Source organism: Dermochelys coriacea, chromosome 5, assembly GCF_009764565.3.
Source record: "Dermochelys coriacea isolate rDerCor1 chromosome 5, rDerCor1.pri.v4, whole genome shotgun sequence".
In the NCBI taxonomy this organism is placed as follows: Eukaryota; Metazoa; Chordata; order Testudines; family Dermochelyidae; genus Dermochelys; species Dermochelys coriacea.
This window is the reverse complement of record NC_050072.1, coordinates 104,047,755-104,062,051: the sequence shown is the minus strand read 5'-3', so window position 1 is coordinate 104,062,051 and position 14,297 is coordinate 104,047,755. Positions and strand designations below refer to the sequence as shown.

At 41.9% G+C, this 14,297-nt stretch overlaps 1 protein-coding gene across 3 annotated transcripts in view; it reads left to right on the top strand.

Annotated features, from left to right (window-relative positions):
* The window catches only part of SPATA6L (spermatogenesis associated 6 like), an 84,966-nt gene that overhangs the window by 17,897 nt on the left and 52,772 nt on the right, over positions 1-14,297 (top strand). For all 3 annotated transcript variants that reach the window (XM_038402733.2, XM_043514857.1, XM_043514856.1), the window contains exons 8-10: positions 66-177; positions 2,904-2,947; positions 6,381-6,574. In XM_038402733.2, the coding sequence (XP_038258661.2) occupies positions 66-177; positions 2,904-2,947; positions 6,381-6,574 (350 nt within the window). The remainder of the gene's footprint in view (positions 1-65; positions 178-2,903; positions 2,948-6,380; positions 6,575-14,297) is intronic.

Sequence of the window (14,297 nt, the reverse complement as noted above, 5' to 3'; positions counted from 1 at the left end):
TTCCACTGACAGAAGTTGGTCCAATAGAAGATATTACATCACATACCATATATCTTTCATTTTAGGTAGACAGTTCTAACCCATTTGGTGAAAAAACTTCATCACAGTTACCTTATCGAAACCCAAAACAAAATGTGAGCTCGTCAAGGAATTCGCTTGAATTTCAATTGAAACAAGGTATTTATAATTTGTTTTTAATAAAAAATAAAATGATGTTAATTATGGAAGTAGTAGCACCATTTATCTTAATTGTAAAGATGTTTGCAAACTATGGACTGCATTCTGCCACTCTCATTTCAAAGGGGCTGTTTGCGGAGTGAAGCACTACTTGGAGTGAGTAAGGGGGGCAGAATCTGGCCTGAAATGCAGAAATATGCTCACAGCTGAATTGCAGCCATTGCTGGGGTAGAAGACCATGGCTGCTGTTTTCCAGTACACATCAGTACTACATGACAGTTTAGTGTGGGAGCTGATTTCTCTCTTGTTTAGTAGTATGCTCTTTTGAAGGAAAGAGTTGTTGTCCATAGACCAACATTACCTCTTCTTCTCCATTATTATGTGCTACCACTGTCAGGAAGTCTTTTCTCTAAGGGACTTATCCAAAGGCCATTGAAATCTGTAGAAATACTCCGATTGCCTGCAACGTGCTTTGGATCAGGCCCCCTGAGGCCATGAAATCTATAATTTTTCGTATTCTTTGTTCTGATCCTTGTCACAAGCTGAATATTCATCAAGTAATCAGCACATTGAGCAAAGAAATAAAGCCATATACTCAAAGGGGAACTTCTTCAAATAGTCACTGATAGCAGTGAACTTCTACTCGGAAAAGTGACTTTGTAAAAATGCTACCTTCTTACTCAGATATTTCCTTTAGTGTAGTGAAAGTCATATCTGTTGCATTTATTAACAATGCTATGTTTATAGTTCTCTTTGCTCCTGTTAGCCCTGCAGAGCCATCACAGGTAGGACTGAGGATATGATCCTCCAATGCATTTCACCTGACAAAACTTCAGTGCCTCTAGAGCCTTTCTCATTAGTAATAATTCACAAGATGGAGAGAACAAAGTCTGACATTCAGATCCCCCTCCCTGATCCTGGCAGCTTCTCCTCTCTGTGCCAAACGGATGTTTGAGAAGGAGCGAATCTGGACCATAATATTTCAGTTTCTTGGTCATTTGAATTAACCTCAACATATCTACTGTCAGGGGTTCTCAGTCTTTTTCTTTCTGAGCCTCCCCACAACATGCTATAAAAACTCCACCACCCACCTGTGCCACAACAACTGTTTTTTGCATATCCAGTAGATAAAAAGCCAGGGCTGGTGTTAGCGGGTAGCAAGCAGGGCAATTGCCTAGGGCCCCACGCCACAGGGATTCCATGAAGCTAAGTTGCCTGGGGTTTGGTTTCAGCCTCAGGAGATGGGACTCGGGCTTCAGCTTTCTGCTCTGGGATCCAGCAAATCTAACACTGGCCCTGCTCTCTGCTTTATTTTGGCAGACCCCTGAAACCTGCTCGCAGCCTCCTAGGGGTCCCCAGACCTCTGGCTGAGAACCACTACACTGTATTACTTCTGCAGTTGGTGATCTAAAGAGACTAGGTCATCTGTTGCAATTCCTTTGACCAATGGGAGGTTTTAAATTATGTCTATTATATCAGGTTGTAGAAAATGTCAGTGGCAGTGAGTTACAGAGGGATCTCACAAAAATGGGTGACTGGACAAGAAAATGGCAGATGAAATTCAACATTGATAAGTGCAAAGTAATGCACATTGGAAAAAATAATCCCAACTATATAAATACAATGATGGATTCTAAATTAGCTATTGCTGCCCAAGAAAGAGATCTTGGAGTCGCTATGGGTGGTTCTCTGAAAACTTCTGCTCAGTGCTCAGCAATAGTCAAAAAGGCTGACAGTATGTTAGGAACTATTAAGGAAGGGATAGAAAATAAGCCAGAAAATACCATAATGCCGTCTTGAATACTTTGTCCAGTTCTGGTTGCCATATCTCAAACAGGATATAGTGGAACTGGAAGAAGTTTAGAGTAGGGCCACAAAGATGATCAAGGGTATGGAATGGCTTCCTTATAAGGAGAGTCTAAAAAGATTAGGGCTTTTCATCTTAGAAAAGAGATGCCTAAGAGGGGATATGATAGAGGTCTATAAAATTATGGTGTGTGGAAAAAGTCAATAGAGAAGTGTTGTTTACCCTTTATCACAATACAAGAACCAGGGGTCACCCCATTAAATTAATAGGCAGCAGGTTTAATGCAAATAAAAGGAAGTACTTTTTCACACAGCTAAACTATGGGATTCGTTGCTTTGGGATGTTGTGATTGCCAGAAGTATAACTGGATTCAGAAGAGAACTGGATAAGTTCATGGAGGATAGGTCCATCTGTGACTTTAAACCAAGATGGTCAGGTATAGAACACCATGCTTGGTGTGACCCTAAACCTTTTACTACCAGAAGTTAGGTGTGCAAGACAGGTGTGGATCACTCCATAATTGCTCTGTTGTGTACACTCCCCCTTCTTCTTAATGTATGTGCAACATGCCTCAAGTCGCACGTGACCAGGATTCATCACCAAATTTGGTCTGCTGGTTGGATCACTTGTTTCCCTGGCCCAGGCTGGTACTGACTGGGAGTGTGACATGAATGCTGATCCATGCCCCTCTATACTCCACTTGAAGCTCTGGTACTGGCGACTGTCAGAGATAGGATACCGGGCAAGATGGTCTGACCCAGTATGGCAGCTCTTATATTCTTATGCTGTACCAGGAACATTTTTAGTCATCTTATGATTACGTTCCGAGTTCAATGCTAATATGTGGATGAACAGTGAAAGTAGTAATGTAAGAGTAACTGCTAATAATCAGTCATTGAAATGTCTTTTTTTCTTTTAGCTTTATCTTTTGATAGCTGTGAAGCATCAAATGCCTCAGTTAAGGTAATTTAAAAAATAACTGTCAAATTACATCTCTTCTGTTAGTAGTTTAATCTACATATTTTAAAAAGAGAATTAAATGAGGGGAGTTGATGGCTCAGGGGACAGTAATGGCTAAGTCTGGTTATCTGTAATGGGAAATTATGAGAAAAGCCCTGCTCTGGTTATTGTGAGAAAAAAACTCACAAATTTATAGAACACAATGTCAAAAAGTTACAGGTCACATTGTTTTCAGAAAAAAATCTTTATTTTGCCATAAAAATAGGTTGAAACTATTTAAAAATCAGGCCAGTTACGCATACATCATTACACTGGACATCTACGGAACCAAATTTGTAAAACTCCTTAGAAGAATCTAGCTCACTAGAGATCTGGCCAGGGTGACAAAGACCCATGACTTTAGATATCAAGGCTGTTACAAACCTACATGGAAATCTATTATAATAGAAATCATGGCCTAGACAAACATACAGTTTTAATAATGGAATATGGCGCCATTTGTCCTGAAGTCATCAATTCAATTCCATTTCAGAGCAGTATTAATAGGAAATCATTACTATCTGATAGCTGTTTGGTAAGCTGCTGTATGTCTCTGTGAAATTAGTTAATAGTCTCAGTTTGGACTGGTATTCACATAAAAAAAGCCGCTGCCACTCTGATTGATTTTGTTCTCAGCAACTTTAGCAGAAAGGCTAAGAAATAAATGTGAACTATCTCACTTCTACATGGTCTCTACGCATCTGCGTTCAGGCACATCGATAGGATAGCATCGGAGGGTTTGCATTACTGTTCTGCAATACACATCTCCATCTCCAGCGCTCTCAATCTACCACCTTTCACCAGTACTAAATTCACTTTGAAATATTTAAATCCTACCAATGTGCCAAAATCTAAGATCACATCAGAGGGAAAAAGGTTGCCCATTCTCCATTCCCATTCAATCATTGGCCACTATAGTAGGTGTTTTAGTGCCCATTGTGATTACATTTTTTTCTGATTTTGACACTAGTTCACAAAAGATCAGACCAAATCATGTCACACAGACCATCAAAAGGCCATCAGATACTGACAACTGTCAGTCATCACCAAGCTAGCCAGATTAACTGAGAGGTGGAAAGTTCCATATCCTATTACCATTTCTAGGCTAGGAGTCAAAAAGTGCCCTCCAATGTTCATTTTTTACTCTTCTCTAAATAAAATGGCTCTTGAAAAATGATCTATGATATGAATAAAGTGTGGATTTGGGAAAATATCTATGGAGGTCTCTCAAGCAAATTGCAGCAAATTTTCAAACCCTGTCATAGTACAACTGTTAATAAATGCTGGTTGTTTTTCTCCCTAAATATCAATCTCATAATTCATGATGTATAACAGATATTAGATCAGAGAACCCTTCCTCACCTCCTTGCTCACCATTGATCCAAAATGATGTTGTATAGATAGAGTATAATACAGCTGAAGGTTAAGATTCTGCAAAATCCCTAACCCAAAGCCATTCCTGTTCTTCTAGAATGATTGTTAGAGAATATGAATGGAATAGAACATGGTGAAAGGATAACACTCTTATTCACTTGCTGTGTTCTGGCTAGCTTAGAGAATTTGCCTGTTGTACTAAAGGGGAGAAGGGAGAGATGTCCAGGGGATTAGTTGTATGTGTCCTTCATCTCTGGAGAGATAGCTTTAAATCCTGCTTTAGATTACTAGAGAAAATGAGTTTGTTGTTCTCACCTTGGTTCCCATCTTCCCATAAAACAAAAACACCAGGCTGTCTTGCAGTCAGAAGTCTTGGCTCAAAAGAGATGTATGGGGTTGAAATAGATATGGGTATTTTGGATCAGGATTGAGGTGCATTATGGAAAGTTGCACCACATTTACCTGGCTTAATAAAGATAGCACTATCAGTGTTAGTTCCTAGCACTACAATCTACCCATAGAATAAAAAAGACTGTGATCAGAGACTAGCGTATCCATCAGCATCCATGACCAGGTGTCAGCGCACAGGACCATGTGCAGGGGAGCAAAGCGATTGAGCTGACTTGCCCTGGTAGCTAAGCTAGGAGGAGCTCATTAGCTTGACCTCAGGAATGTAAAAGACTAAGGAGGAGTTCTCTGAGCCAAGAGAGAGTCACATGGGTTGACCAGAGCTATTACAGGGAGGATCCTGAAGCTTAGGCTGCTCAGGAAGGAGCTCGGGCTAAGATTTGCCTCAGCCCTTGCATTAGTTAAGAATAAATGAAAATGCCAGGGGTGGGGTGAGTTTGGACCAAAATCCGTTGTGCTTGTGCTGCATTACAAGTGAAGTAAAAGTTTTGCCCTTTTACAGTGCCCCTGAGTCTTTCTCCATAGCAGAATATCTGATGAGTGAGCTCATTTGGAAGTCGCCCTGTCTGTTGTTGAATTGTATTACACTGCTTCATCACTGACTTGTTTGAACAGTAAATGGGAAAGTGTCTGACATGTACATTTTTGTGGCAAACAATTGAATGAGGTACTTGTGCCCCAGGTGGCTCTTCTAGAGAAAGTGTGCCAAATTCTGTTCTCCTTATTACCCAGCAATGTCATTACTCCAGTGAGGTGGGTTGGATGTGTATAACTGGGACAGAATTTGCAACAGGTTTGGCTTCTACAAGGTTTCTGTTGGATTCTAGCCAGAGAACTGTAGAGCAGTATCCAAAGTCGGACTGCTTCAGGGACTGAGAGAATGGAGTTGTTTGCTTGGAGTGACATTGTTGCACAAGCTCTGGCCCTGTATTTAATTATAAGCTCTATAGATAGACCTCTTTGTTGTCCTATCACAAGCACCTTGAAGTCGATATTACAAAAAACTCCCAACTGGCAAACTCCCAATTGCCAGGTGTGGGTTGTTTATAGGCCTTTTTCCCTGCCCTTCTTTGTGCTATTTTTCTACTTAATCTCTTGCAACATCAAAAGTCAAGATGACTGACTGTGTGGGAAGGAGCTTCATTCTAATACAGCACAATTAATGTTTAGAGCTTTACGATAGAAATAGCTTGCTTATCTGATCCTATGCTATGCCACATTTTCACAAATAAACTTGTTTCTGACTGGCTAAAATATTGACTTTTATTAACTTTTGTGAGTGACTAATGGTTAGCTGTCCAACAGTGTGATAGATTCTGCTTATTATTAGAAAATGTGGCTCACAACTAATCAGAGCTTCTGTTTGGTCCAGATTTTTGAAGTGTTCCCATTTACCTGCCCAGATCTAGGGATTGCTCATACTTAAAACTGTCCTTTTATACATATGGCATTATGAGTTTTCAACTTCAGCCTGATATTCCCCACCCCCTCTTCATTGCAACAAAATACTGCAGACTGTCACTGTTTGCTCCCTTCCTCTCCTTCTCTCTCTCCCCCCTTTCCCCTCCTCCCTGTGTCCTTTCTAACTAAAGAAAAATGTTTCTTTGTTCCACAGGTTATCAGGGAACCAGATGAACAGACCACATCTGAACATGATTCATCATCTGTTGAAACAGATGAACTTGTAAATTACCCTGGCAGTTCTCCTACTCAAGGAGATTTGACATTTCACCGCACGGCATCATTTGCCACCTCCCCACATTATAGATCACCTAGTCCTGTTCGGAGTCACTCTCCTCTGCAACAAAGGTATTGATCTTTTATAAAAATCTGTAATTGAGTGACATGGTGCTGTAAGTAGGAGCAGTGATGTTGAATGACCAAAAACATTCACATTTAAGCTACTTTCTAAGGGTGTTGAGTTTGTGACTCTCAGATATGTTTCTGTGGATCATTTTGACAGTACTCAGAGTGATTATTGAAAGATATAGACCTGTGAGAACGAGTATGGGAACTTAGGAACAGCAATACAGCAACAAACCAGTGGTTCTTCGAATCTAGTATATCATGTCCCTGACAGTGACTAATACCAGATACTTGAGAGGAAGGTACAAGAACCCCATTGTGAACATTTGGGGAAAAATACATTAATAGAAGAAGTTTCTTCCTAACCCCAGTCAATCAATGGTTAATGGCTTATAGATTCATAGACTTTATAGACTTTAAGGCCGTAAGGGACCATTATGATCATCTAGGGACCTTCTGAATATTGCAGGCCACAGAACCTCACCCACACACTCCTGTAATAGATTCCTAACCTCTGACTGAGTTACTGAAGTCCTCAAATCATGATTTAAAGAGACTTCAAGTTACAGAAAAGCCACAATTTACAATAGTTTATTTAAACCTGCAGTGACCCGTACCCATGCCACAGAGGAAGGCAATCCCCTCTACCCTGGGCCTCTGCCAATCTGATCTAGGGGAAAATTCCTTCCCAACTCCAAATACGGCAAATCAGTTAGACTCTGAGCATGTGGGAAAGACCCACCTGCCAGACACCTGGGAAAGAATTCTCTGTAGTCACTCAGAGCCCTTCGCATCTAGTATCCCGTCAGCAGCTGATGGAGATATTTTCTGCTAGCAGTAGAGGATTGCCTACAATGGCATGTAGCCAGTCTCATCATACCATCCCTCTGCAGGATCTGTAAGTGAGGCTGAAGCCTCATGGGAGAGCTACAGAATCTATTTTATCTGCTCTGGCCTCCTTAGCATTCACTAAATACTTCTGTACTTTTCTGTTCTGATACGTGAGGTTATGTACTGTAAAGATCTTTTAAATCATACCTAATGTAACTGGATGGTCTTATTAGCCTTAAAAATGCCCTTTTGGCCTCAATAATATCTAGTAGCAATTAGTTCCACACACAACTGATCCATTGTGTGAAAAACGAACAGACAACAAATGTATTTCCTTTCATCAGCTTTAAATTTGTTGCCTTTAAGCTTCACTGACTGCCCACTTTGTTCTTATATTGTGAGAAAGAATAGCTAGGATTTATCTTCTCTGCAGCATTCACTAGTCTTTATACCTCTGTCATGGCCCAAGATATTTGACTATTAAAACTGAACAGTCCCAAACTTTGCAATCATAGAACCATAGAATCATAGAATATCAGGGTTGGAAGAGACTTCAGACTTCATCTAGTCCAACCCCCTGCTCAAAGCAGGACCAGCGCCAACTAAACCATCCCAGTTAGGGCTTTGTCAAGCTGGCCCTTAAAAACCTCTCGGGATGGAGATTCCACCACCTCCGTAGGTAATCCATTCCAGTGCTTCACACCCTCCTAGTGAAATAGTGTTTCCGAATATCCAGCCTAGACCTCCCCCACTGCAACTTGAGACCATTGCTTCTTGTTCTGTCATCTGCCACCACTGAGAACAGTCGAGCTTCATCCTCTTTGGAACCCCCCTTCAGGTAGTTGAAGGCTGCTATCAAATCCCTCCTCACTGTTCTCTTCTGCAGATTAAATGACCTCAGTTCCCTCAGCCTCTCCTCATAAGTCATATGCCTCAGCCCCCTAATCATTATTGTTGCCCTCCGCTGGATTCCAGTTTGTCCACATCCATTCTGTAGTGGGGGGCCCAAAACTGGACACAATACTCCAGGTGTGGCCTTCCAGTGCCGAATAGAGGGGAATAATCACTTCCCTCGATCAGCTGGCAATGCTCCTACTTCTGCAGCCCAATATGCCGTTGGGCCTCTTGACAACAAGGGCACACTGTTGACTCATATCCAGCTTCTCATCCACTGTAACCCCCAGGTCCTTTTCTGCAGAACTGCTGCTTAGCCAGTTGGTTCCCAGCCTGTAGCAGTACATGTGATTCTTCCTTCCTAAGTACAGGACTCTGCACTTGTCCTTGTTAAACCTCATCAGATTTCTTTTGGCCCAATCCTCCAATTTGTCTAGGTCACTCTGGACACTATCCCTACCCTCCAGCATATCTACCTCTCCCCCCAGTTTAGTGTCATCTGCGAACTTGCTGAGGGTGCAGTTCATCCCATCATACCCATCATTAATAAAGATGTTGAACAAAACCGGCCCCAGGACTGACCCCTGTGGCACTCTGCTTGATACCAGCTGCCAGCTAGATATCGAGCCACTGATCACTGTCCATTGAGCCTGACAATCTAGCCAGCTTTCTATCCACTGTGAAAGGGTCAGGCCAGATGGCTACAAGAGAGTGCTAGAAGGCAGATATATTAGTCCCAGGTTAAGTAGGTTCCTTTTCCCTGGGTAAGGTAACAGGGAAGGTTCCAGAACAATCAGGAACTTTCTGGAAACAATTAAGGCAGACAGGCTAATTAGAACACCTGCAGCCAATCAAGAAGCTGCCAGAATCAATTAAGACAGGCAGGCTAATCAGGGCACCTGGGTTTTTAAAAAAGGAGCTCACTTCAGTTTGTGATGTGCGTGTGAGGAGCCAGAGATGCAAGAAGCTGAGAGTGAGAAGGCTTACTACTAGAAGACTGAGAAGTACAAGTATTATCAGACATCAGGAGGAAGGTCCTGTGGTGAGAATAAAGAAGGTGTTGGGAGGAGGCCATGGGGAAGTAGCCCAGGGAGTTGTAGCGGTCACGCAGCTGTTACAGGAGCCACTGTAGGCAGCTGCAATCCCCAGGGCCCTGGGCTGGAACCCGGTGTAGAGGGTGGGCCTGGGTTCCCCCCATCTCTCCATCCCCCAACTTCCTACTTAATACCGGAGGAGTTGACCTGGTCTGTGGGTTCCACCAGAGGGGAAGGTCTCTGGCCTGTTCCCTGATCCATTAGGTGGATCAGCGGAGAATGTGGGGATTGTTCTTCTTCCTTTTCCCCATGCTGGCCAGTGATGAGGCCAACTGAGTGAATGGCAGATTTGAGCCACGAAAGTGGCCAAACTGAGGGCTGCTGTGAACCTCTGAGGTGAGCAAATCTGCCAATAAGCGCAGGACCCACCAAGGCAGAGGAGGAACTTTGTCACACCACTTTATAATCCATTCACCCAATCCATACTTCTTTTAACTTGCTTTTTTTTAATGTGTTTATCTATAAATACAGTCTGAGTCTTACTTTAACCTGATAGTCAGAAGTTGTCTGATATCATTGCTGAGTTCAATCCGCCTATCACCTTGAAATATGATAAGGGCTGTTGATTGCCTTGACTGAAAGGGGAAATTAGTTGCCAAAAGTACAAGAAGAATGATTTCTTTGGTGTCCATTGGTCCTGCATTTCAGAACATGCAGGTCAGAGGTTAGAACAGTTTGTTGGCAGCCACATGTTGCGTCGGAAGAGGCTGCAGCTAGTTTGGTATGTTTTGCAGAAGAAATGGGAAAAGCTCTACACTTCAGAGAGCACATAGGAAACTTAACAGGACAGAAAAAATGGTCTTTTTTTCTGAGACAAATTGTCAAGAACATATCTTCTTGTTTATTTGTATTGAACCAGAACCTTGTTATGCTAGGTGCTGTACAAACACAGAACAAAAAGACAGTCCCTGCCCCAAGATCTTAAAATCTAAGGAACAGTTGTGTCTCTGGTTGGGTCTTTCCGAATAATTGATAATACCACCTTCCTTCCCCCCCCCCCCCCGCAGCCCTCCGTACACAGAGTATTTTGGATATCAATCAAAATAACTTTTAAATCATTTTTCCATTAAACATCAATCCAGCAAAGCACTGAAGCATGTAGTTAACTTTAAGCCTGTGTGTAGTCTCAGTTTTGCTACAATAAAGTCACTGGGAATACTCATATGCTTTTCGTTAAGCACATGCTTCAGTGCTTTGCTGGATCAGGGTCTTCGTCAGGAATGGCTTGTTGCTGAGTATTCCTTGTCCAGTTTTCACTGATTTGGTAACTGCTAGGTTCTATGTAGTATATAGGCTGAAGAGTCCAGAAAGATAATGTTCCATTTACTTTCTGTTTATAGGTCTGTGTAACGGATGGGAAAATAGGTGCTTCTGTGTGAAAAAAGAGGCGCTGACTAGCCTCAGACTTAGGATGGTTTAAGTTGGCTAAATTCCCCTCCATTGCATGCCATGTGAAGATAAAGCACTCATGACTCTTTATCTTCAAGAGATCATCAACAATAGAAAAACACAGGGTTGTAAGAGGGTTCCTATAATATGTTTCTCTGTGTAGATGGGACAAATAGTATTGCAAAGGATTGTGATGAGGTGCTCAAACAATTTTAACTATACTATAAATGGATAGATTTCAGAGTAACAGCCATGTTAGTTTGTATTCGCAAAAAGAAAAGGAGTACTTGTGGCACCTTAGAGACTAACAAATTTATTAGAGCATAAGCTTTCGTGAGCTACAGCTCACTTCATCGGATGCATTTGGTGGAAAAAACAGAGGAGAGATTTATATACACACACACACACACACAGAGAACATGAAACAATGGGTTTATCATACACGCTGTAAGGAGAGTGATCACTTAAGCTAAGCCATCACTAGCGGGGGGGGGGGGGGAGAAAGGAGGAAAACCTTTCATGGTGACAAGCAAGGTAGGCTAATTCCAGCAGTTAACAAGAATATCTGAGGAACAGTGGGGGGTGGGGTGGGGTGGGGGGGAGAAATACCATGGGGAAATAGTTTTACTTTGTGTAATGACTCATCCATTCCCAGTCTCTATTCAAGCCTAAGTTAATTGTATCCAGTTTGCAAATTAATTCCAATTCAGCAGTCTCTCGGAGTCTGTTTTTGAAGCTTTTTTTGTTGAAGGATAGCCACTCTTAGGTCTGTGATCGAGTGACCAGAGAGATTGAAGTGTTCTCTGACTGGTTTTTGAATGTTATAATTCTTGACGTCTGATGTGTGTCCATTCATTCTTTTACGTAGAGACTGTCCAGTTTGGCCAATGTACATGGCAGAGGGGCATTGCTGGCACATGATGGCATATATCACATTGGTAGATGCGCAGGTGAACGAGCCTCTGATAGTGATAGGGCCTAATCACATCAGCCACACTATCAGAGGCTCGTTCACCTGCGCATCTACCAATGTGATATATGCCATCATGTGCCAGCAATGTCCCCCCCCCCCCGCTGCTAGTGGTGGCTTATCTTAAGTGATCACTCTCCTTACAGTGTGTGTGATAAACCCATTGTTTCATGTTCTCTGTGTGTGTGTGTATATAAATCTCTCCTCTGTTTTTTCCACCAAATGCATCCGATGAAGTGAGCTGTAGCTCACGAAAGCTTATGCTCTAATAAATTTGTTAGTCTCTAAGGTGCCACAAGTACTCCTTTTCTTTTTATAAATGGACAATTAGGGCTAAACTTGCATATTCAGATGCCTAAAGTTCAAAAAGTTAAGTATCCAATCCCTTTAGGTATACAACCCAACAGGTACGAAAGTAGCTGTAGTGTTTTTGATGAATAAAGCATCCTTTTACATGCTATTGCTTTAATAAAGAGCTTTCCATCCTTTGTACTGCTCCAGTGGTTTTCTGGCACGACCAGTTCTCTGCTCAAGCCCCTATCCTACCCTCTCCTTCTGGGCAGACAATTTGCCTAAATATCTGACTAAAATCATTGATACCTTCAGGGCAGCTAGGTTGGGTGGGAACTTAGAAAAATGACAGCCCCTTATTTCACAGAGTTGTAGCGTGATTGTTTTGTGGAAGAGGCCGTCTTCACCAACTCAGCAAAGTCCAAATCTCGCATGAAAGTCTTGATTATGGCCACAAGGGTAAGGTGAACTTGTGGGGCCAAATTTTCAAAGTGGCTTCTTTCTGTGCACACAGTTGCCTACACATGTGACTTTTGTGTGTGCATGATCTCTTGGATGTGTCAAGTGATATCATTTATATGTTTAAACCCAATGTAAGTGTATTTTATGCTCATTTTGCACATGCAGACAGAGCTTCCATTAGGAAATCACTTGTAGATGCCAATGTGCAAAAAAAAAAAAATGTGTGTGTAGAGGTCATGTTTTGAAAACTTGTTCCATTATACACAGCAGCGTGAACGTTATTGGTACATGTGTGGTTTGTGTCTTGAGTTTTATCAAGATTGGTTATCTCTGTGAGCAAACAAGTGAATTAGGCAGCTTTTTCAGAATAGGATTCTGAAAAGTTTAACTCATTAAACCTAAGGGTTTTTTGTTGTTGTGATTTTCTGGCAACTTATGAAATGGCAGCTTGGGGAGATAGTTTTGTGGTGCTATGTACTGCAGGGCTAACCTGAGACAATGAGTCTCAGAGTAACAGAGTAACATTGGCGATCATGTGGACTGCACTTAAAGACTGGATTCTTTCTGTTCATTGGTTTCAGAGTAGCAGCCGTGTTAGTCTGTATTCGCAAAAAGAAAAGGAGTACTTGTGGCACCTTAGAGACTAACAAATTTATTAGAGCATAAGCTTTCGTGAGCTACAGCTTACTTCATCGGATGCATCCGATGAAGTGAGCTGTAGCTCACGAAAGCTTATGCTCTAATAAATTTGTTAGTCTCTAAGGTGCCACAAGTACTCCTTTTCTTTTTTCTGTTCATTATCATTATGTGCAGCCCTGCAAACACTATGTTGGCTCTGCACTTTGTGGATCAGCTCTGTAAAATACTGTTTTCTTTTACTGGACAGTTACTCTCTGAATTGCTGCGCATAATAGAAGTATGGCGCTGAGTGCTGCACTTTGTTGACGAATACATGTTGTTCCTTGGTGGTTGATGTTTATTGACTATAAGAAGAATCATTGTGGTGCTTTTCATGTTCATTTACTTTAATGTGAGCTTTTGGACAAAAGAAAAATTCATCTTTATTCTGGGCTTTATCTCCCAAGGAATAAAGGAGCAGTCTGGCCTTTGCTTATAATAGTCAAAGCAGGTGTAGCTGCACTACTTCTCAGTAATGTTAAAACACATTGATTAATCCTCACACCTCTTCTGTGAATTAGGAAAACAGCATTAGGCCATGTTACCAAGTGGGTACCTGAGACATACAGTGGTTAAGTGTCTTCACCTGAAAGTAATGGAGTGGCAGAGGAGGCTAGAACCCAGAGGTTTGGCCTTCTGTTCTAATCTTTTGACATTGCCTGCGAATTTTACTTTGCTTAGTCATTTCCTACTTGTTATCAATGCACTGATCCTGCACAAGAGAGTACAAATCCCGCACTGCAGACCATACTAGGCATGACTTAAACCGAACATCGAAATTGCCTGGAGGCTTCAGTGATAATGTTGATTTATGCATTTAGTTATGTGGCAGAATCATCTATAATGCAGCCTTTTAAAGATGTTATAGTTGATAGATGGCACTTTGTTCAGGGAAGTGAATGCTGCCAGCAGGGGAGGGGAAGACTTCTTTGGATTACTTTGCTGTATGCAGTGCGGGGGAGGAGGGATGGTCCAAGAGAGCAGAAGATAGCATCAAAGGGGAGAGAAAAAGAATAGTGGGGAAAAGGAAGAGATTTGAAGAGACAAGGGATACGGTTAGGAAAAATGGGGAGAGCTTGAGGGAAAGAATGAGGTGGGGAACCTGGGGTGGGGGGGA